The sequence below is a fragment of the Osmerus mordax genome, chromosome 17 (genome assembly GCF_038355195.1).
Source record: "Osmerus mordax isolate fOsmMor3 chromosome 17, fOsmMor3.pri, whole genome shotgun sequence".
Taxonomy (NCBI): Eukaryota; Metazoa; Chordata; class Actinopteri; order Osmeriformes; family Osmeridae; genus Osmerus; species Osmerus mordax.
In genome coordinates, this window is record NC_090066.1 from 14,385,359 (window position 1) to 14,408,937 (window position 23,579).

The window sequence follows — 23,579 nt, forward strand, 5'->3', positions numbered from 1 at the left end:
TTGTGCCAAAACAATGATAAATTATCCATAGCCCACATATACTTCTGTTGTGCTCACTGTGTGAAGTTTTGAAAACGTGACTTATTGAGAAATGTGTCCTAGCGACTGTAAAAAGATGTAAATATATCATTATAAGTTCTATTACATGATCAAACACACTTTTGTAATAGATTCTGTTCTGAATGTTTGGGGTCACTAGAGTTGTGACATCCAATTTGGGTCACAAGCCAAAAAAGGTTGTAAACCACTGCCTTAAACCATTTCACATGGTAAAACACCATTTGCAGATCTCACTTAGAATTTTCAGCAAAACTCTAAACACATTCTCATTCTCAAAACACATTCTGCACTCTAAAGCACATGTCATCCATACTGGTAAACACAAATGGCAACAATCAAATACAAATAGAGAAAACATGTCATTGATTAAACACAACCACTCAAAATTGATTTAACTTGTTTCAAATGATGTGACACAACCAACCACGTTTACTCCTTTAATTTTTGTCCCTTTCAATATTGTATACTGTAGTACAGTGCATTGTAGGCTGTATACTGTACAATTAACAAATTGTATGGCCCTGAACATTGTGCTTTCCATTTGTTACAGTAACAGTACTGCCTGCTCAATAGATTTTCACTGTTTGCAGGTTCATATCATCAAAGAACAAGAATGACAGTATCACAGAGACAAAGGACAAGTTTGTGAGATGCAGGGTACAGTACTGTATAGGGGTACAAGTAGGAGAAAGAACAAACAAATAGCAAAGAGCAAAGCAGAGTAGTAATTTCTGATCAATTTTGAGCTACTATGATAGAACATGTTTTTGTTCATCAAAAGACATTGACGGATAAATATGAAATTTGTTTTGAGATTTAAAAAAATCTTTTGAACAATGCGTTTTGTAATTTTTGGTGTATTGTTTACTGTGCTTGATAGTGTATATCATTTTGATCACTTTGTTTATGATTTGAGAGCAGTGTTTGATTTTGAGCACAGGTTAAACTGTTTTGAGGCGAAAGTTTCATTTTGCAAGAGGATTCAGAGGTTTTGTAAATAGTGCTTGAAGATGAGGTTTTGTGTTTACAGTTTTGAGAAAATGGGTAACCATTTCAAGAAATGTATCTTAGCAATCAAGAAAAACTGTAACTAACCCCAATTATTCACTGTACCTTGCCATGAATATGTACCATCTCAACAGGATTTGGAGAAACTTCCTTGCATGCATTTATCTTCAGTAGACTCGACTACTGTAACGGTGTGTTCACAGGTCTCTGTAAAAAGTCAATCTGAAAGCTGCAGCTGATTCAGAACGCTGCAGCTCGAGTCCTCACTAAGACCAAGAAAGTGGATCACATCACTCCAGTTCTGAGGTCTTTGCATTGGCTTCCTGTCCAACAAAGAATTGACTTTAAAATCCTGCTGCTGGTTTATAAAGCACTGAATGGTTTAGAGCCTAAATACATTTGTGATTTGCTGCTACCTTATGAACCATCCAGACCAATCAGGTCATCTGGGACTGGTCTAATTTCGCCTGGCGTTCGCTTTTTCAGTTGAGCAAGCAGAACATGTTTTAAAGGCAGGACAGACAACGTGGTTGGATATTTGTCGGTTGAAAGTGCTTCTGTTGCCACTTTAACCCTTGTGTTATCTTCGGGTCATTCTGACTCATCAGTCATTGTGACCCACCGTCGTATTGCGACAAATTTACCTCATACAAAAACAAAGTGAAGCGTTTTCTTTTAACTGTCGGGCTGTCTCAGACCCCCCTCATTGGAATGGTTAAAAGAAAATTATTTTTATTTGTTTTTGTATTGGGTAAAATTGGGTAAACACAACAATGGTTCGTTATGAACCTTTGGGTCATGTGACCCGAAGGCAGCACGAGGGTTAAAGGGTTTAAGGACCTCTTGCACCTGCAATAAAAAAGTAAATATAATATGCGTTGATATTAGATTGGATTAATAATATTCACACACAGTAAATAAATTAAGGCCATCATTCTCCCTATTAAAACATTTTTTAGGACAGTTTTGCATTTGTCCAGCCTATTACAGTACATACTTCATACACTATGCTCACCTTTTCCATTAGGGACCATTTGCTTGTGGTCAGCTCCATTCTTGACAGTTTTTTCTCGAAGATGACAGCAGACACTGCTGCTTGCTGCTCCGATGCACGGCAGATCATTTCATATGTGCTGTTCCATCGCGTTGGACAGTCGTTGATCAGCTTCTCCGTTTTCAATCCTAAAAGTTGTTGTTTCTCCTCGATGAGGTATCTGTCGCCGGAAGATTTGCTGAAATGTGAGACTGCCACTTTCAGCCTACTAACGAGGATTTCAATGGCTCTGACCCCGAGCCTTTTACGCACAGCCAAGTTTATTGTGTGCGCCACACATGGTATATTAACCGTTTGAAGATGTCTCTCCACTGCATTCACGTAATTAATGGCATTGTCTGTTGTGATGGCATTCACAGATCCACTTTGTATGTCAAAAACGTCCAAGATCTTTTGACAACGAACTTGTGGCGCACGGCGCAAAATACAGTTAGGTCCATAAATATTTGGACATTGACACAATTTTCATCATTTTGGCTCTGTATACCACCACAATGGATTTGAAATAAAACAATCAAGACGTCCTTTAAGTGCAGACTTTCAGCTTTAATTTCAGGGTATTTACATCCAAATCAGGTGAACGGTGTAGGAATTACAACACATTTGATATGTGGCCCCCCCCCCATTTTAAGGGACCAAAAGTAATTGGACAATTGGCTGCTCAGCTGTTCCATGGCCAGGTGTATGTTATTCCCTCATGGGAGTTCGTTATTTCATTGACAAGGAGCAGATAAAAGGTCTAGAGTTCATTTCAAGTATGATATTTGTGTTTGGAATCTGTTGCTGTCAACTCTCAATATGAAGTCCAAAGAGCTGTCACCATCAGTGAAGCAAGCCATCGTTAGGTTTGTTTTGATTTTTCAGCCTATCAGAGAGATAGCAAAAACATTAGGTGTGGCCAAATCAACTGTTTGGTACATTCTTAAAAAGAAAGAACGCACTGGTGAGCTCAGCAACACCAAAAGACCCGGAAGACCACGGAAAACAACTGTGGTGGATGACAGAAGAATTATTTCCCTGGTGAGGAAAAACCCCTTCACAACAGTTGGCCAGATCAAGAACACTCTCCAGGAGGTAGGCGTATCTGTGTCAAAGTCAACAATTAAGAGAAGACTTCACCAGAGTAAATACAAAGGGTTCACCACAAGATGTAAACCATTGGTGAGTCTCAAAAACAGGAAGACCAGATTAGAGTTTGCCAAAAAACATCTAAAAGAGCCTGTACAGTTCTGGAACAACATCCTATTGACAGATGAGACCAAGATCAACTTGTACCAGAATGATGGGAAGAGAAGAGTATGGAGAAGGGAAGGAACTGCTGTTTCGCTGAAGTTCCACATATTATGCCATATTCACTTGGGTGCACATTTTGGAGATGTAGCCTCAAGTTGCTAGTTGTTGAATGGTAAGCTAACTCTAGCCTAGCTTACACACAACTTTAGCTGTAGGCTCAACAAGTTTACCATCAACTGACCAAAATCCGAAATATTTCCAGACAACAGATTTTTTTTTTCACTTTCTCTGCTGCGGTCAAGCTGGGTTCTGCACTTTCTGCCATCTTGCACGCAAGTCAACTGTCAGCAGTGACGCTGTGCCAGACAGTGCGACTCCTGTGATCTGTCCCTGACATCAGGCGCGTGCCCACCCGCAAAGCAGACAGTCGCACCGCTGCTGCTGCCGCCGTCACAATATTAATTTTCACAATTCGAATATAAATTCGAATTTAGAATATTCATTGACAGCCCTAGTAAGGAGTATGGATTTATGTTCCAGGCTAAATTGCAAATTCTACAGAACAAAACCTGGCACTACTTCACTTCCGCAGCCCAAGCTGAAGAATTCATCTGAAAGATCAAGAAGGCGAACATCAATCAAGACGCACTTCAAGGCTCATCATCTGAAGAGCGGCAAGTAGGCCTACCTGTGACGTAGCGCCGCTATGAGTGGCAGCTGTCTCAGCAGCTCTTAGTTTTTTGTTCGTTTTTCTGCTGTTTTCTCCACTTTTTCTTGACTTTGTTTTTGTCCTGTTGTGGTGGGTTTGTTTGTGTTGGGATGGTGTGCTGATCTACCTGCATGAATGTTTTTTTTCGTGATCTCGCTTGGCCGGTTGGACGTGTTTTTATTTTGGGGGGGGCCAGCCGGAGCAGCAGACACTGCCGGCATTATTTGATTTGTTTGGATGACTGAGTTGGTTGCCGTGGCGAGGGACTGCTAAACTGCGGAGCTTCGAGAGCCGATCCGCGGGTGCAGAGCTGGAGCAAAGCGGAAGGGATACACTAGATCCATCTATCAGAAAACTTTGACTAAGTGGCAAGATAGATTATCTTACGTTGTTCTTTCAGAGACTGTTATGGTAAACTTTCACTGAGGGAGAGTTTAAATTATGGATGGGTCACTCTGTCTAGGCTACTGTCCACTCATGTAGACCACTGTAACTAACTAAAGATTCTACTCATACTGGGTCACAAACAAACATTGTATTTTTCATCCGCATTTACATGCATTCGTCGGAACACGCCCGATCTACTGTATGTAGCAAACGGGACCTACGTCCGCTTAGTAGGGGTAAATAACTTCCCTGAAAGGCTGGAGATAAAAGGATCTGAGTCCCTAACCCCCAGGCCTACTAGTCCCAAGCCTAACCTGCCCTAAGTGAAACAAATATAATAGTTTAGGCTTTAGGATTTGTACATGTCACGGTGATGACCTAAAGGACAGAATACAAGCATACGTGTCCGTATGTGCAACTTACCCTGTATTTCCCCTAACTACCATACTCTACTGGCAGAGGATGGGATGCCCCTACTTCAGAGAAGATTACGAACTTCACAGTATAAGCAAATAGTTTAAAAGCTGAAAATTTGTGATGATTTATTATACTAGATCAATTTGGAAAATAAAAGACATGCAAAGTATAGAAATCCTGGTTATCTCAAAATCACCCTTCACAGTTGTATGTCAAACATATTACCACTAATGTTGGCCAACATACTAAACCTGAGGAAAATGGAATTAAACACTTTTCATTCACAGTTTCAGAATATTGAACATGACTTATAATGGATAATACAGATTCTAAACAATGTAAATTAACAGCAAATTGACCGCAGTGAACAACAGTAGACAATAAATGTCACTGACCAGCATCCTCTCACCCAGTTGTTTTAAACAGAAAATGGTTTCCGTCCATACAATCAGGGGAATACTAGGTTCCAAGTGGAAGTGTCCCTTAACAGTCTTCCAATTCAGTCCAGAGCAAAATGAGTCCATCGGAAAACGGCAAAGTATTAAATCAAATTGGCTAGGCAAAAAAATTATTGGTCCTAGCATGTAGCAAAACGGCAAACCAATTAACAAAAGTTTCAGTCCAACCCTCTCTGTGGTATTCGTGAGTAACACAATGCTTCTCTCCACTATAGCTGCCTTTTAAAGAACACAAAGTCAGGTTACTTCACCTCAAAGGTTTCTCTGTAGTTTGCATGAGGTCGATGGCGCTCTGGAGCAGTCTCTGGATGGCAGTGAACTGTCTACCTCAGCGGCGGCAAGGATCAAAGGACAGTGAACAAAAACCAACGTGATTCTAACTTCTTCCTCTGGCCGATGCACTGTGCCTCGCTAAACTCTTAACGGCTACACACTCCAAAGGCAAAAAGGCAATCACTTTATTTCGCTAACTTAAAACTATATTGAGTATGAAACGTTATTGTTCACTCGTCTAATTCTGCAGTCTGGAAGCTGCACACACGTTCGACACGTTCCCATGCTCTGACTGCTCTGACTACTTCCTGTTTAGCCTCACCTGTATTCCAACCTGCTGATTGGCTAGTGACTACACGTATAGGATATTAGTATTAAAGATAAAGAGGATATCTCGTATATGTTACATGTAGTTTATTTTTATTTTCATAGGGCTGGTTGCTATACTGCTCCTCTAGAGCAGCAGTTCCCAAACTCAAGAATGCCACGGCCCGATTTGAAATCTGAAAATTTTCTGCGGCCCACCCGAACCTTTAATCACAACTCTGATCAACACATAAACTAGGGATGATTAAATGACCTTAAGAATTTAACCGATTAAAAATGTATTAACCGTCAATGAATGTTTTGTATAGCATTTTCTCCGGAGCTCATATATATGAACTTTTATACTACAAAAGGGTGCCCCACGTAGGAGGGGACGTTATTGGGACTTTGCATAACGTTCCCTAAAAGTTATCTAAATGTGACGAACGTCCCGAACCTTTACAGAACATTGTGGACGTTTTTAAAACGTTCTCATTTGGTTCTGAACGTACTTTTTGACGATGTACGTTATTTTGTGGTCACACCGCAAACATTACAAATATGACATTTGGGACTTTTAAAGAACGTCCCCATATAGTTCCCTGATAGTCACATGGGGACGTTCTGTGTATGACATTGGGGGAAAGTTGTTTTGGTTATTTTATGGTCACATACAACTTTCGCCATATTCACGTGCGTCGTACAATTTTAAACCAAAACGAGGCTATTACGAGATGGATGGAAGATCTTGGTTGCTTTTTTATGGTAAGTGAAAGCTTAAGATAAATAGGTATATACTAATAACATGTCATCGGAACACATACTAAAATCAAAATCAGCATCGGAAAATGATTTCTTTTAATCTCTGTGCTCTATTTCAAACGTCGCAGATTCGTCGGCTCATCACTGTTTGAGCAAGAACGTTCCATAACGAGCAGCCAGAGACTCGCGAGTCAGAGGCGCTCACTTTTTAAACCGTCATTTATCTTCACATTAGAAGGAGCAGTATTATTTGTTGTTAGGTAAGTAAATGGAAGTAGAAAAATATCAAAATGTTTTGCGATAACTATTGCTTGTAGCCTATGCCTACAACAATGTGTAAATTTACTGTAATGAGCTAGGTTTGAGTGAACTAGGCTATGTAGAGCTAGCGCAAGGGACCCCAACCGGCTACAGTACAGTAGGCTAGCTCTCGACACACTGGTCAGAAATGTTAAAGGGATGTAGCTAGCTAATAGAGCAAAATAAACATATAGTGTCACTGTGTCCAATCCCGACCGGTTTTTAGCTAACATTCTGATAAAATGCCACTTCAAATATTGATAAAAATAATCGTATCACGTTTTCATATGATTTACTGATTTCACGTTAAGCTTTAACTTCTTACCTTTCGAGCTAAATATTAAATTAGAGTTAGCTTAGTCTTTACTAGAGCCGATCAAAAGACGCTGGCGCCGGTAAATTAGCCGTACGCTACCCTTGTCCAAACACGACCGCACTTCTAAACACTGGCCGCTGCTGTTTTTCCGGGGATATTGACTTGATCCAGGGTCACCAAACTGACCATCAATGCTGTCAACATATCCGGGGACGTAGTTATGTCCTCCACAATAAGATATCACCAGAGAATGTCTAATATCACGCTTCAACATCTCCAAACTATGCGATAAAATCTCAATTTGACTGTATACCATGAAGGATAAAAATTCTATGTGTCTATTCCAATATGTAATGATGGTATTCAATGACACAAATCTGTGTTCTAGAAAGAGTGGTCTGGAGTCCCAGAGGTCCGATAATATCAGCTTTAATGCAGCAGTTGGAAATCAACAAGTACAGAGCTCTGGAGTTGTCTAAGTTTCCCTACCCGCAACAGAGTTTGGGCTGGTTCACGAAGTCCAACTGGCTATCTGTCCCTCCCCAGCATATATTTATACAGTGCAATTGAAACACAAGTATTAAAAAAGGGTTGAGCTTGTTCTCTCGTGCATCAGGGAGTTGTTCTTGCCTACGCGTCCCACCTGCTCGGGTGCCATCTCCACCCAGATTCAAGGTTGTTTCAGAAAATGAAGAGATAGAGACACAAAGAACAGCCTGCTTCCCACACTCAGTGTGAGACCCTATGTTTAAGCCTGAGCACACTTCTAAGTTTCATAACTTTAATAAGCACAATGCATAACTTTAATAAGCACAATATATTCTTTAACCACCACCTGCTGGATGTTTTGTTGAACTCTTCTCAAAGTTTGCTAGCCCCCATCCCTTCCTCCCCTCGACTACAGATCACGTCACACATGATCGTGTATTTTCATTGGCAAGACAAAAAGTAGTGTTAAGCTAGCGTTGAAATACACTCATATGCTAACCCATAGTAGCAGTACGATGACAACACAGACACACTTGTCAGAGTAAAGATCGTCGCCCAAGCGTCGCCCGAATGTCGCCGAGTGGTATTTCGGCCAAAGTAACTTTCCTATATTATTTAGACATGTAAACGTCCATATATGTTCATGAAATTTTACACGTTGATTGTTTGGTATGCCTAAAATAATACTACTTACACTTTGCTGGCGATAGCAAAAGAAAATGCTGGCAAAAAGACCGGAAACTGAGTGTCCAAACCCCGTTCGGGTTTGGACAATAGTAGTTTACAGCGGTCGGGATTGGACACAGTGACGTTACATGTTATGTCAAAGTGTTGTATTGTAATAAGTAACTAGGCATACATACACATTCTGGTTTAACAGTGATGTCAGATTTTCTTTCTTCTAATTTCGGCAGTCGGAGGGCGGCGGTTACCAATGGAAGACGCGGAATTGTAGGCAAAACTTATGTTTCTCTGTTCCGTTGTTCTCTCTTTTCTGTGTTGGAGTTCTTTTAAGAGCTTGATGGCATCAACATCCAGTCTGATAATAAAAGATCATTAACTTGAATTGTATCTCTTCATTTTAATACCCACACACGAAAATCCAGGTTGATCAAGTAGCTACAGTACTGCTAATAGCCCATGGTGGTCTCCTTATATTTCTATCAAAGTTGATGTAGCCTATATGTGTTCATTTTCTATAAAGATGAAGCAATATTGTTCCAATAGTAGTTCAGGTAACGGGATAAGGACCGAAAACACATTATAGGTTGGTCCCCTGAAGGTTTGATATGTCACTAAAAGGTTCTGCAAAGGTTAGCATTGATACAGAGGAAAGGTCCTATAATGGTTCCCTAAACGTTCCCAGAACGTCCTGAAAGGCCCCGAAACAATGTCCTCCTACCCTTTAAAGAACTCCACATTGAGACCAATATGGGATGTTCTGGGAACGTTATAAGGCGACGTCCTTTACACCAACGGGAACGTTCTGGGAACGTTCTTGGAACTTACAATTTCGAGCTGGGGCCCCATTTGACATTGTTTTGTTTGGCGGCGCCTTTTGTTGAATAAGGACAGGAGGACAAAAGCAGCCGTTTCAAGCGAGAGCCTTATTGTTTTATTAATCTGTTCGTCTTAATTGTTTGTGCTTCACCAATTAATGTTTCACATAACTAATGTGCCGCTAGAATTGTTCAAATAATACTTAAACTGAGAAAAAGAAGTGCGTTTTGTAACTTATTAATTATCAATCGATTATTGATTGTTAGCGTGCTCGGTTATGGAAAACGTAATCGGTTTAAAGTAAAATACACGAAATTGTTTTACAACCAGGTCTAGGGTCTAGCCGCAACGAGAAAGAGCGAGACCACTACCCAACTTTGCGTTTGTTTTTTGTATTTATTTGGGGATGGGAGAAAAGCTTCAGGAGCCGACAAGGCCAAAATAAAAAACTTCTAACTTTTAAAAGGAACCTAACTAACCTAAGCAAACACAAAATACAATCATAATACACCGTTCTTCCCTAACTCTCTAACAAAAACAGATGGCAGAAAGAAAGAAAATGTTGTCGAACTCCAATTACTTCCCTGCACAATATATACAAGTGTTACAAATAGGTTTAATGTACAAATATATATACAGCAAACAAACCCAAAAGGGCAAGGCAAGAATCAAGGCCGGAAAAGCAAAATGGTCAAACACACAACCGTACACACAAGTAACACGAGACAAAGCGAGAGCAATGGTCTGCCGGGTTGAGTGTCAGCAACGGCTAAATAGGACTTGGAGCGCGGGCTTGATCCAATGGTGTGTGGGAGGCAGGGCATCCAATTATTTTCCATGTAAATGGAGGTTCAGGGAGATGAGAGTGACACACCTAAACACACACACACACACACAGCAAATACGAAACAAACAATTCAATGTGAACGTGGGTCTACAGCAATGCAGTGCAAATTAATAATCCATCCACATAACAATTTGTAAAGAAACAAACGTAAGAAATGAAGTGCCAATAGTGAATTGCGTCACCTACAACTTACCTAATGAGAAGGGTGATGTTGCTGCATAGCAGCTGTCAAAGTCTTGATGTCTGGCTGAATGGACGTCAGCTTTAGGCGGAGATCAGGCTCAATATCAAGTTTATTCCTGTACTTTGTCTTTAAAGCCAAGTGCTGAAAATCCATTTTCACACAGATAAGTGGTAGCAAAAGGCATCAGAAACATCAATGCCTTGTTAGACCTTGTTGTGTATTCAGAGAGTCATGTGGCTGAGCGGTTAGGGAAGTGGGCTAGTAATCAGAAGGTTATCAGTTCGATTCCCGGCTGTGCCAGATGACGTTGTGTCCTTGGGCAAGGCACTTCTCCCTACTTGTCTTGGGGGGAATGTCCCTGTACTTACTGTAAGTCACTCTGGATAAGAGCGTCTGCTAAATGACAATGTGAATGTATTCCGAGTAAACATGCATCCAGAAATGTGCCACGTGCTTCTGTGTGAAGATCAGTTTCAAAGCAGTATCAGATAACTCCACAATGCTGTCCTGCTCCCTGGAACTGAGACCTGCGATGGCATCCTCATTATGGGGGGCAAATGGATTCTGTATCCAAATGTGTTGCTCGCTGAGCACAGGGAAGTATTCCCGGAGCTGCCTCCTCAGAGTTGGCAGGTGCTCTCTGATGGCACCTGCCATGGAGGTTGGGATCTGCCTCTCCTCTTTATTGAGAAATTCACACAGATTTTCAAAGGACTCGTTGTTCTGAACTACTCTTCTGTCCCTCACCTCAAGCTTCCTTATTGTGGTTTCTATCTTACTGTGGACATGAAACATGATCACTGCTTTTCCTTGGAGGGATAGATGAGTCTATTTAAGTACCTGAAAATGCCAAATACGCCAACTTACAAAGCCACTTGAAATCACATAATTGATCTAATAGTTCAAACCGGGAGTTCACAAAAAATGTCCTGCCTTCGTCACGCAGTTCAAAAAGTAGAGTGAGCACCTTACCATGTGAAAGCCACCGGACTTCAGTGTGCAGGAGAAGCTGCCGGTGGTTGCTTCCCATCTCCGTGCATAATATGGCAAACAGGCGTGATTGCAGTGGACGACCTTTGATGAAATTTACTGTTCTCACTGCGTCATCCAAAACCACCTTTAATTCCGCAGGCATCGTCTTTGTTGCCAGTGCCTCTCTGTGGATACTGCAGTGGACAGCTGTAACCAGAGCCATAGAAAAAGAGAGTTGCGACACGCTTTGATCTCGCTGACACGTGATCACGTGGTTCAAGTAGCTCGCTGTAGTTCCAAAACCCCACTGCTGTCAACCTGTTTGAATGGTTTTCAATGCAGCTGGCTAACGGAAGTCACTTTCTCAGGCAAATGACGAATGAAACAGGCTTGGTTAAAGAAATCCGAGATTCTGGCTTTCTTCAGCAGACTCGTATCTACAAAAAGCAGTCCTCCCTGACATTTTTGGTGTAGAATGGAGTGAAATACAACATTGTGAACACTCACTGCCAGTGAAACACAGAGGAAAAAAGCTAGAGCTTTTTTTCACGTGGTTCCGTTTGCTCCAAAACCCCCACTGCTGTCAACCTGTTTGAATGGTTTTCGACGGGACAGACACCAGCACCATCTCGATTAACGGACATTTTCGGTATATTAACACATAATATCAATTGGTTACTGGTGTGTTGTATCATGTATATGTATGTATATTACATTAACTTATAACCCCTCCCTGAGTCACCACCTTACCGCGGTGGAGGGGTTTGCGTGTCCTAATGATCCTGGAAGCTATGTTGTCGGGGGCTTTATGCCCCTGGTAGGGTCACCCAAGGCAAACAGGTTCCAGGCGAAGGACCAGACAAAGCGTGGCTCAAAAAACTACCATGAAGAAAACTAACAATGGTTCCCAGTTGCCCCTGCCCGGAAGCGGGTCACCGGGGCCCCCCCCCCCTGGACCAGGCCCGGGGGTGGGGCTCGATGGCGAGCGCCTGGTGGCCGGGCCTTTTCCCATGGGGCCCGGCCGGGCACAGCCCGAAGAGACAACGTGGGACCCCCTTCCAGTGGGCTCACCATCCGCAGGAGGGGTCATGGGGGTCGGGTGCAGTGTGAGACGGGCGGCGGCCGAAAGCGGGGGCCTTGGCGGTCCAATCCTCGGCTGCAGAAACTAGCTCTAGGGACGTGGAACGTCACCTCGCTGGCGGGAAAGGAGCCGGAGCTGGTGCGCGAGGTAGAGAGGTTCCGGCTAGATATAGTCGGCCTCGCCTCGACGCACAACATTGGCTCTGGAACCAGTCTCCTTGAGAGGAGCTGGACTCTCTTCCACTCTGGAGTTGCCCTCGGTGAGAGGCGTCGAGCTGGGGTGGGAATACTTGTTTCCCCTCGGTTCGGCGCCTGTACGTTGGGGTTCACCCCGGTGGAGGAAAGGGTAGCCTCCCTCCGCCTTCGGGTGGGGAGACGGGTCCTCAGTGTTGTTTGTGCTTACGCACCAAACGGCAGCGCAGAGTACCCACCGTTTTTGGAGTCTCTGGGGGGGGGTGCTGGAAAGCGCTCCTCCCGGAGATGCCCTCGTCCTCCTGGGGGACTTCAATGCTCATGTGGGCAATGACAGTGAGACCTGGAGGGGCGTGATTGGGAGGAACGGCCCCCCCCGATCTGAACCCGAGCGGTGTTTTGTTGTTGGACTTCTGTGCTAGACACGGCTTGTCCATAACGAACACCATGTTCAAACATAAGGGTGTCCATATGTGCACTTGGCACCAGGACACCCGAGGTCTCAGTTCGATGATAGACTTTGTAGTCGTGTCTTCGGATCTGAGGCCGAATGTCTTGGACACTCGGGTGAGGAGAGGGGCGGAGCTGTCAACTGATCACCACCTGGTGGTGAGTTGGCTACGATGGTGGGGGAAGACGCCGGTCAGGCCTGGCAGGCCCAAACGTAATGTGAGGGTCTGCTGGGAACGGCTGGCAGAATCCCCTGTCAGAAGGAGCTTCAACTCCCACCTCCGGGACAGCTTCGATCATGTCTCGGGGGGTTATAGTCTACCTCCCGTAAGAGGGGGACCCAACACCCCACAGCCCAAGGACCCCCAGATGTGTATGAGCAAAACACCAATAACAATGCCAAACAGCAAACACGGTCAAGCAGGGCTTTATTCGCCTCAGTAAGCAAACATGATAATGCGGTGGTATGTTTGGGGAAAGGGTCTGGACGGTACCAAAGCAAAGAAACAAACATAAAGTACCCACCCCTAACCTGTCCTAATCTACCACACACAAAACTAAACTAACCTGGCACACTAATCAGGTGCCCTAACCAAATTACAAGGGGGGGTCCGCCCAGAACTAACCTAGTGTGTATAGACACAGACTTTTTCCCTACGGGTGATGTATGCCCGCGGGCGGCTCTAGCCTACACACTCCCCAAGTGCGTCCCCTTCCCCCAGGGAAAACAAACCTGGCGAAACACAGAAACGGCAATGCTCACCAAAACACACGGACCGCCACGCAGAGAACAGAGTGGATGCCTACTCTGTACCAAGAGAGCCCCCCAAAACACAGAAAACAAACACAATTTATACAGGAGGGCATTGTGATGGCATTTTTTGATATAGTTACTAAGAGTGTATTTTTAATAGACTGAGGTTGTGTTTAAACAAATGGATGTTGCAGTTGGTCTTAAGGTATTTATGGTGTTGGTTTATGATGCCTGATTGAGAAGCTAGGGGCACGGAGGTTGGGGGATGTTTGAGTTCCGTGGCCTAAAGGGAGAAGGGTAGATGGATCAGTTGATCTAGCAGCTCTGACCTTTTGGCCAAGGAGATTGTGTCCTGTGTCCTGTTTGTGTTTCATTAAGGGTATCTTTACTGTCCTCATTTAGAGAAAGAGCCGTGACATCAAAAGACTTTGGTATCTTGACCTGGGGGGTTATATTGTCTTAACTGTCACTGACCAGTGTTAGCCAATCACAGAGACCACTGCATTGATGAATTGATCATTTATTAGGACATCTGTTTTAAGTGTATAAAAGCACAAGTTTTAGGGTTGTTCTTCATCACTCTTGCGAACGACCTGTGGCTAGCACCTCCTTCGTAATGACTGATCAGCAAAGCTTTGTTTAATATTACGGAATTGTATAATCTAAATCAATTGTATTAAAACCACATCTCTTGACTACTCAGATCTACACAGTGCCACTTGAATTTCCACTATTACAGCATGATGGGATGACTGCTGATTGGACCCAGGTGAACGGCATCACGGAAGGGAGGGAGGCATGGATGACCAGCACCACCTGCGGAACACACAGAACAGAACACACAAACAGGAACACAACACAGAGAACACCAACACGCTCAAGGCACACTGAAACAGACAGATAGGGGGGGATGTAACACCGGGGACATTGAGTCCGAATGGGCCATGTTCCGGGCCTCCATTGTTGAGGCGGCTGACCGGAGCTGCAGACGCAAGGCGGTCGGTGCATGTCACGGCGGTAACCCTCGGACCCGGTGGTGGACGCCGGAGGTGAGGGATGCCGTCAAGCTGAAGAAGGAGGCCTATTGGACTTTATTGGCTGGTAGGACTCCAGAGGCAGATGATGTGTACCGGCAGGCCAAGCAAAATGCGTCTTACTGAGTGTACTTCGTGACTGCCATCTGACTGTAAGTAACCAGAGTTTGTTTCATTCATTTGTGTTTTGCTAAATCTTTGCCTCTTGGACAGAGGGTAAGGGTATAGCAGCTAAATTGGTCAATAGGTAGCTAGCTAGAGATCGAGTTTCAGGGTACTTGCCGCCGAGTGAGACCCTGGCTTTGTTTACATAATTAGGGCCATTGTAGAATTTGGTTAAATCAGCCCTGGCTTCTGTAATCAGATAAGCATCACCCTATTTGTATTCTACTCTACCTAGAACATATTCATAGCTAGCATGTGTTTCTCCAGCATTCCTGTTCATTACACTACTCGTAGACGTAGATATATCACAAAGTATATACGGTCAACTTCTAACCTTCAGTACCTATCCAGATCTTCTCCACCTGCCCTCTCTCTTTCTATAGGGCTCTGGAACTGCCAGTCTGCTGTGAACAAGGCAGACTTCATCCCAGCGTTTGCATCTCATGCTTATCTTCATGCCCTGGCGCTGACAGAGACATGGATCCGCCCTGAGAACACTGCAACTCCAGCTGCTCTCTCCGTCAACCACTCCTTCACTCACTCACCCCGCTCAACCGGGCGGGGTGGTGGGACAGGGTTGCTTCTTTCCCCACATATTAAATACACATCCACACCACTCCCTGTTACTGCCAAATCATTTGAACACCATTATGCGATGCTAACTGATCCTATCAAAGCATGCTTAATTTTTCTTTATCGCCCACCAGGCCCGCTAGCCGACTTTGTGGAGGAGCTGGACATGCTCCTCAGCGTCCTCCCAGATGATGGAACCCCCCTGATAGTCCTTGGGGACTTCAACATCCACCTCCAAGGAACGCAGGCCGTCGACTTCTTGTCTCTCCTGACCTCCTTCGACCTGACGCTGCTGAGCACACCGGCGACCCACAAGGCAGGCAAACAGCTAGACCTCATCCTGACACGTAACTGTATCACTGACTTAACCCCGCTGCATATTTCTGATCAATGACTTCCGAACGGCTTCGAAAAGGTTCTGGGCCACCATCCGGCGACTCAGGAGGCGGAAGCAGTGCACTGTCAACGCTGTATATGGTGGGGATGGTGTGCTGCTGACTTCGATGGGGGACGTCCAGGATCGGTGGAAGGAATACTTTGAAGACCTCCTTAATTCCACCAACACGCTTTCCGACGTGGAGGCAGAGTCTGGGGACATCGGGGGGGGCCCTTCTATCTCTGGGGCTGAGGTCGCCGAGGTGGTTGAAAAGCTCTGCGGTGGCAGGGCCCCTGGGGTGGATGAGGTCCGCCTGGAGTTCCTTAAGGCTTTGGATGTTGTAGGGCTGTCTTGGTTGAGACAACTCTGCAACATCGCGTGGACATTGCGGACAGTGCCTCTGGACTGGCAGACCGGGGTGGTGGTTCCCCTCTTTAAAAAGGGGGACCGGAGGGTGTGCTCCAACTTTAGGGGGATCACACTGCTCAGCCTCCCTGGGAAAGTCTATTCAGGGGTTCTGGAGAGGAGGGTCCGTCGGGGTACTGGATTCCCTGATCGGGGCTGTCCGGTCCCTATACGACCGGTGACAGAGTTTGGTCCGCATTGCTGGCAGTAAGTCCGACTTGTTCCCGGTGAGGGTTGGACTCCGCCAGGGCTGCCCTTAGTCACCGATTCTGTTCATTACAGAGCGAATAGTGTCTTACTGAGTGTACTTCGTGACTGCCATCTGACTGTAAGTAACCAGAGTTTGTTTCATTCATTTGTGTTTTGCTAAATCTTTGCCTCTTGGACAGAGGGTAAGGGTATAGCAGCTAAATTGGTCAATAGGTAGCTAGCTAGAGATCGAGTTTCAGGGTACTTGCCGCCGAGTGAGACCCTGGCTTTGTTTACATAATTAGGGCCATTGTAGAATTTGGTTAAATCAGCCCTGACTTCTGTAATCAGATTCAGAGCGAATAGTGTCTTACTGAGTGTACTTCGTGACTGCCATCTGACTGTAAGTAACCAGAGTTTGTTTCATTCATTTGTGTTTTGCTAAATCTTTGCCTCTTGGACAGAGGGTAAGGGTATAGCAGCTAAATTGGTCAATAGGTAGCTAGCTAGAGATCGAGTTTCAGGGTACTTGCCGCCGAGTGAGACCCTGGCTTTGTTTACATAATTAGGGCCATTGTAGAATTTGGTTAAATCAGCCCTGGCTTCTGTAATCAGATTCAGAGCGAATAGTGTCTTACTGAGTGTACTTCGTGACTGCCATCTGACTGTAAGTAACCAGAGTTTGTTTCATTCATTTGTGTTTTGCTAAATCTTTGCCTCTTGGACATAGGGTAAGGGTATAGCAGCTAAATTGGTCAATAGGTAGCTAGCTAGAGATCGAGTTTCAGGGTACTTGCCGCCGAGTGAAACCCTGGCTTTGTTTACCAAATTAGGGCCATTGTCAGCTGCCCCTTTAGCATATTTAGGCAAGTAGCACTGCAAAGGCAGCCTCGTCTGGAAGCCTCGGTGAAGACTCGGTCGAACAAAGACAGGGAGTCTACCTGCGCCGACGAGGCGGATCACCTCTTCTGATAAGCATCACCCTATTTGTATTCTACTCTACCTAGAACATATTCATAGCTAGCATGTGTTTCTCCAGCATTCCTGTTCATTACACTACTCGTAGACGTAGATATATCACAAAGTATATACGGTCAACTTCTAACCTTCAGTACCTATCCAGATCTTCTCCACCTGCCCTCTCTCTTTCTATAGGGCTCTGGAACTGCCAGTCTGCTGTGAACAAGGCAGACTTCATCCCAGCGTTTGCATCTCATGCTTATCTTCATGCCCTGGCGCTGACAGAGACATGGATCCGCCCTGAGAACACTGCAACTCCAGCTGCTCTCTCCGTCAACCACTCCTTCACTCACTCACCCCGCTCAACCGGGCGGGGTGGTGGGACAGGGTTGCTTCTTTCCCCACATATTAAATACACATCCACACCACTCCCTGTTACTGCCAAATCATTTGAACACCATTATGCGATGCTAACTGATCCTATCAAAGCATGCTTAATTGTTCTTTATCGCCCACCAGGCCCGCTAGCCGACTTTGTGGAGGAGCTGGACATGCTCCTCAGCGTCCTCCCAGATGATGGAACCCCCCTGATAGTCCTTGGGGACTTCAACATCCACCTCCAAGGAACGCAGGCCGTCGACTTCTTGTCTCTCCTGACCTCCTTCGACCTGACGCTGCTGAGCACACCGGCGACCCACAAGGCAGGCAAACAGCTAGACCTCATCCTGACACGTAACTGTATCACTGACTTAACCCCGCTGCATATTTCTGATCACTACTTTATCCAATTCTCTATCTCTCTCCCTCCAACTCCTTCTACCTCCCCTCCCCTTGTAACTTTCCGGCGCAACCTCCGCTCCCTATCCCCCTCCCATTTCTCCTCTATTGTAACATCCTCCCTCCCCCCCATTGACGAGTTCTCGTCCCACCCCACTAACACTGCCACCGACACCTTGTTAACCACTTTAACTGCATCACTTGACTCTGTCCCCTGTCAACCAGGCCTGCACAATCTTCTCCCTCCTGCCCATGGCTTATGGATGTTATTCGTGGAGAACGGTCCACCCTTCGGGCAGCTGAGAGGAGATGGCGCATGTCCAAAGGCGGTCTGGACCTTGATAAGTATCACTCCCTCCTCAAATCCTTCTCTTCTCACATAACTGGTGCAAAAACCCTCTACTTTCTGAACAAAATTAACTCCGCTTCAAACCCCCACAAACTTTTTTCTACCTTCTCCACCCTTCTTAACCCACCTCCCCCACCCCCTCCCTCCACCCTGACAGCAGACGACTTCTCCTCCTTCTTTGAGAAAAAAGTCGTTAGACATTAGCAGAGACATTAGCAGTCGGTTCCCTAAACCCACCTTTCCTACCCTCTCACCCTCCATGACTGACCCAACTAAATGTCTAAACTCTTTTTCTCCCCTGTCTGAGGCAGAGATCTCTGACTTCATTCTCTCTCATCGCCCCACCTCCTGTCCCCTTGATCATATCCCCTCCCCTCTCTTTCAAACCATCTCCCCCTCCATCATAACTTTTCTTCTCCATGTCCTAAACTCCTCTCTTACCTCTGGCACCTTCCCCTCTGCCTTCAAACAGGCTAGAGTTACCCCTCTACTCAAAAAACCCTCCCTTAACCCTGCCGTCCTCCAGAACTACAGACCGGTATCACTGTTACCCTTCCTTTCAAAAACAATTGAACGTGCTGTATCTAACCAACTGTCTAACTTTCTCTCTCAGAACAACCTGCTTGACCCCAACCAATCGGGCTTCAAGACTGGCCACTCCACAGAGACTGCCCTCCTTTCAGTCACCACTGCCCTCCAGTCTGCCAGAGCGGCTTCCAGGTCATCCGTCATCATTCTGCTGGACCTTTCTGCAGCGTTTGATACGGTTAACCACCAGATCCTGCTCGCCAGACTTTCTGAGATGGGCATCACTGGCACTGCACTCCAGTGGATCTCATCCTACCTGTTGGGAAGATCCTACCAGGTTTCCTGGGGAGGCAAACTGTCAGGCCCTCGCCAGCTCTCCACTGGTGTCCCACAGGGCTCCGTCCTTGGACCCCTCCTCTTCTCTCTGTACACCACCTCACTTGGACCAATCATCACCTCCCATGGCTTCTCCTACCACTGCTACGCTGACTACACGCAGCTGTACCTGTCGTTCCCCCCGACCGATCCGGGGATCTCAGCTAGGATTGAGGCCTGCCTCACAGACATCTCCGCCTGGATGACCGAGCACTACCTCCAGCTGAACCTCGCCAAAACAGAACTTCTCATCATCCCGGCTAAACCCTCCATCTCCCACGATCTCTCAATCACCCTGGGATCTGCGACGGTGACCCCTTCATCCTCTGCCAGGAACCTTGGGGTTACCATGGACGACGAGCTCTCCCTCACGGCCCACATTGCTGCGGTCTCCCGGTCGTGTAGATTCACCCTCTACAACATCCGGAAGATCAGGAGATACCTGTCTGAGCACTCCACCCAGCTGCTAGTCCAAGCACTTGTCCTCTCCAAGTTGGACTATTGCAACTCGCTGCTCGCTGGTCTCCCAGCATGTGCAACCCGCCCTCTTCAGAGGATTCAGAACGCAGCGGCCCGCCTGGTCTACAATCTTCCCATGTTACCCCGCTCCTCATCTCTCTCCACTGGCTACCTATCATGGCCCGTATCAGATTCAAGACCCTGGTATTGACCTTCCGAGCAGTGAACAGGACTGCACCCGTCTACATCAAGTCTCTCCTGCAGCCTTACACCCCCACCCGTCACCTACGGTCTTCTTCAGACAACCGCCTGGTGGTCCCACCGCTCAAGACCGCCCGGTCCCAACACAAGCTCTTCTCCTGTCTGGCCCCCCAGTGGTGGAATCAACTCCCCACCTCCATCAGAGACACTGACTGTCTCTCCACCTTCAAGAAAAGGCTCAAGACGCACTTGTTCCGGGAGTACAACGGTACTTAGGAATGGTTCACTTGACCCGATGTTAGTTTCCTCAAGAATCACAATGACTCTTGCTCAGAGACTTGTTGCTCTTGTGGTTAGTGGTAACTGATTTAAAATGGTTTGTACTCGCTGTGATATATTGTTTTATTATTGTTGCTTGTGTTTTGTTTTTTGTTTTTTTTTCACAGGTACACTTGCACTTATAGCAGTTCATGTTGTTTAATTATAACTTGTTTAACTACATGCTCTTATGGTTCTTCCCTTTGGCAATTACTTTGGTTGTTCACAATGTGTGCTTCATGTTTTGGCTACTCGCAATGTTTTGTGGCTATCTCTTTGTTATGATCAGTGACCTATGCACTTTGTAAAGCTCTCTCTTGGAAGTCGCTTTGGATGAAAGCGTCTGCTAAATGAATAAATGTAAAATGTAAATGTAATGTATGAAGCACGCAAAGTGTAGAGACAGGTAGGCCTACATATCCCGTAACGCAGCAACACTCCCGACTGCATTTTTTTAGTTCAGGAGTCTGCCCATCTGTGCCCCAACCATCCTCCCAACCACCAGCATGTTGAAATCTAAAATAAATTAATTTTGCACTTCATAATGTAGGCTTACTGTATTTTATATTGCAGTAAATCTATCCCAATCAATGTTAAAGAAAACAAGAAGGCATGTGGTTTAAAAGATGGCAAGTAATTAAAGGTCCCATGGCATGCTGTTTTTGGATGCTTTTATATTTACATTTATGCATTTAGCAGACGCTTTTATCCAAAGCGACTTCCAAGAGTTTTACAAACGTGCATAGGTCACTGCAAGGGCGTAACCGTGGTTTAGACATTGGGGGGGTCCAAATGAATACCCATCCCCATATTTGTTATTAAGTGCATTGCCTACAATTCTATATTTATATATGAAAATTCGCACATTTAGAACATAGTTTCGAGGACTACATTGACCTTTTGAATTCACATCTAAAGGAATAGTGTAATTTCTCAGAGACAGTGACTGCCTGCATTGTGACCACATGTAATTTTATCAGAAAAACAGACAGACTTTATGAGGCTACTCGTTTTATTTGCTTACACATTCGCTCGGTATCACGTTACTTACTGTCTGAAAAAAACAGCGTATGCTTGCTGGTGCAGTTTTCTCCGCTTTTTAGGTAACCTCAAATCCTCCATTACTCTACCTCCTCTACAACAAGTTAACTAACGTAACTTTTTTGGCGCTCAACTGACTGACGAAAAAGTGTTAGGTAACCATGACAACGCAGAACGACGCAAGGTGGATTCAAACGAAATCACACAAGTGTAGGCTACACTTAGGAGGGGGGATTTACACACTTATGTTTTTCTTAACAGACGGAAATAAATTGAAAATAAATAAGACTTGACAAGAAACCGATCCATTGACAGGGTTCATAAAAGGAGAACGTATATTTTACATATTTTCTGCTGTATATTGGGGTTGGGAGATAGGTATTTTCTCAATATTGGGGGGGACACGACCCCCCACAAAGAATGCGTGATTAGGCCCTTGGGTCACTGATCATAACAACGAGATAGCCACAAACATTGTGTTTTAGAAAAAACATCACACTGCTGTAATTATGACGATGGAGAAATTATTATGGATTATATGATTGAAAATGAACCTCTCAATCACCTTATTCACAGTACGGGAAAGGCCAGCAATACGGGAAAGGCCAGCCACACATCCATCACTCAGTATTACCGTTGTTCCCAGTAGGTTAAGCTAGGATTATAAAACTTAACCTCCAAGAAACGATATATCAGAGAAGCTGGTATAGGACCCCAACCGAGCTTCATAAAACAAACTAGGACGACTAATAAGCTATTTGGTAGAAATAAAGAAAATCAGGGAAACAGACGACCAACCACATTTTTCCAGGTCCTTGGTCAGCAGAACACAACACAATCATAGGGGACAATTCGCGGAAAACACTGTGGGAAGGCTTTGGACAGCCAGGTGACGGCTCCAGTGGAGGTAATACAAATAAAAAATAAAAAACGCCACCCAGACGACAAAACGTTAATTCAACAGTTAATGAAGAAATGCAATTCAGTTTGGCTGAAAGGAGGATCCTTTGATTTAGCGTGCTGTGAGGAGGTGGAGGTCAACATAGAGCCCCATAAATTTAAAAACCAGAGCAATAAGAGATTAAGACAGAGAAAATAACCAATCCTACAGACAGGAATAAAGGAAGTACAGGGATAGAGCCCCACCAGTAATCAACAATCAACAGATCGCTCATTAGGGGGACGCCCCAAACTAAAAAGCAGAGAGCGATCGCTGGAAGAGTGGAACAACATCAATCAGAAATACCAAGACTGGGAAGAGTCATTGCAAAGGATGCAGTATGAAATAAACAACCTGATGACAAAATTACGAAACCGCTGTGACAAGATGTCCACACCAGGACCAACATCTGAAGTCAGACCAAACGAGGACCCCCACACACATGGCAACAGCTCAGCGACAGAGGGGCCCTGCACTTAAGTCATACAACAGCAGCACTGGGTGAGAGATGGAGGAAGACTGGGGAGCAACGCAGGTGGAGAAATTAGACTGGGAATGCCTGGAACACAAACAACACCACACAGAGACTGTTTATGCTGATGGTGATGAAGGCAATGCTTCAAAATGTACAATTTGTACAAGTGTCTAGACAGTGTGGTAGGCCTGATGAGAATGGACTGGCCATTGCTCTCAGGACACATCCATCACATCAATAACTGCAGAGAAGAAAAACAGGAAGCGGAGGCCCAGGTTCCCGAGAACCCGACGCCCCAGTGATGTTCCAGCCACCACCCCAACCTCCTGCTCCACCAGGACCAATGCAGGCAGCACCAGTCAACCCCCCAGATCCCAGACTGCCACCAATCCAAGTGCATGGTGGCCCCTCAGATGACAACTATCAATCCTGGAAGGGAAGAGGTGGAACTATGCAACGTGGAGGGATAGCCCGTTGGGGAGGAGGACGAGGCCCACCCCCACAGCAGGACAGACGAGCGCAGCCCAACCCCAATCTGACAATCAGCAAACAAGGGTGTGCTGGGGATGTGGACATCAAGGACATATAAGAAGAAACTGTCAAACAAATCCGTATTTGGCGCCAGCTGCAGGCTGGCAGTAGAGGTTTCCAGAGGAGCCTGAG

At 45.3% G+C, this 23,579-nt stretch overlaps 1 protein-coding gene across 1 annotated transcript in view; it reads left to right on the plus strand.

The window, feature by feature from the left end:
• Positions 1-23,218, plus strand: part of LOC136960529 (ankyrin repeat and SOCS box protein 15-like) — a 29,241-nt gene extending 6,023 nt beyond the window's left edge. Inside the window, exon 10 of the mRNA XM_067255041.1 lies at positions 23,136-23,218. Within this exon, the coding sequence (XP_067111142.1) occupies positions 23,136-23,218 (83 nt within the window). The remainder of the gene's footprint in view (positions 1-23,135) is intronic.
• Positions 23,219-23,579: the final 361 nt, after the last annotated feature.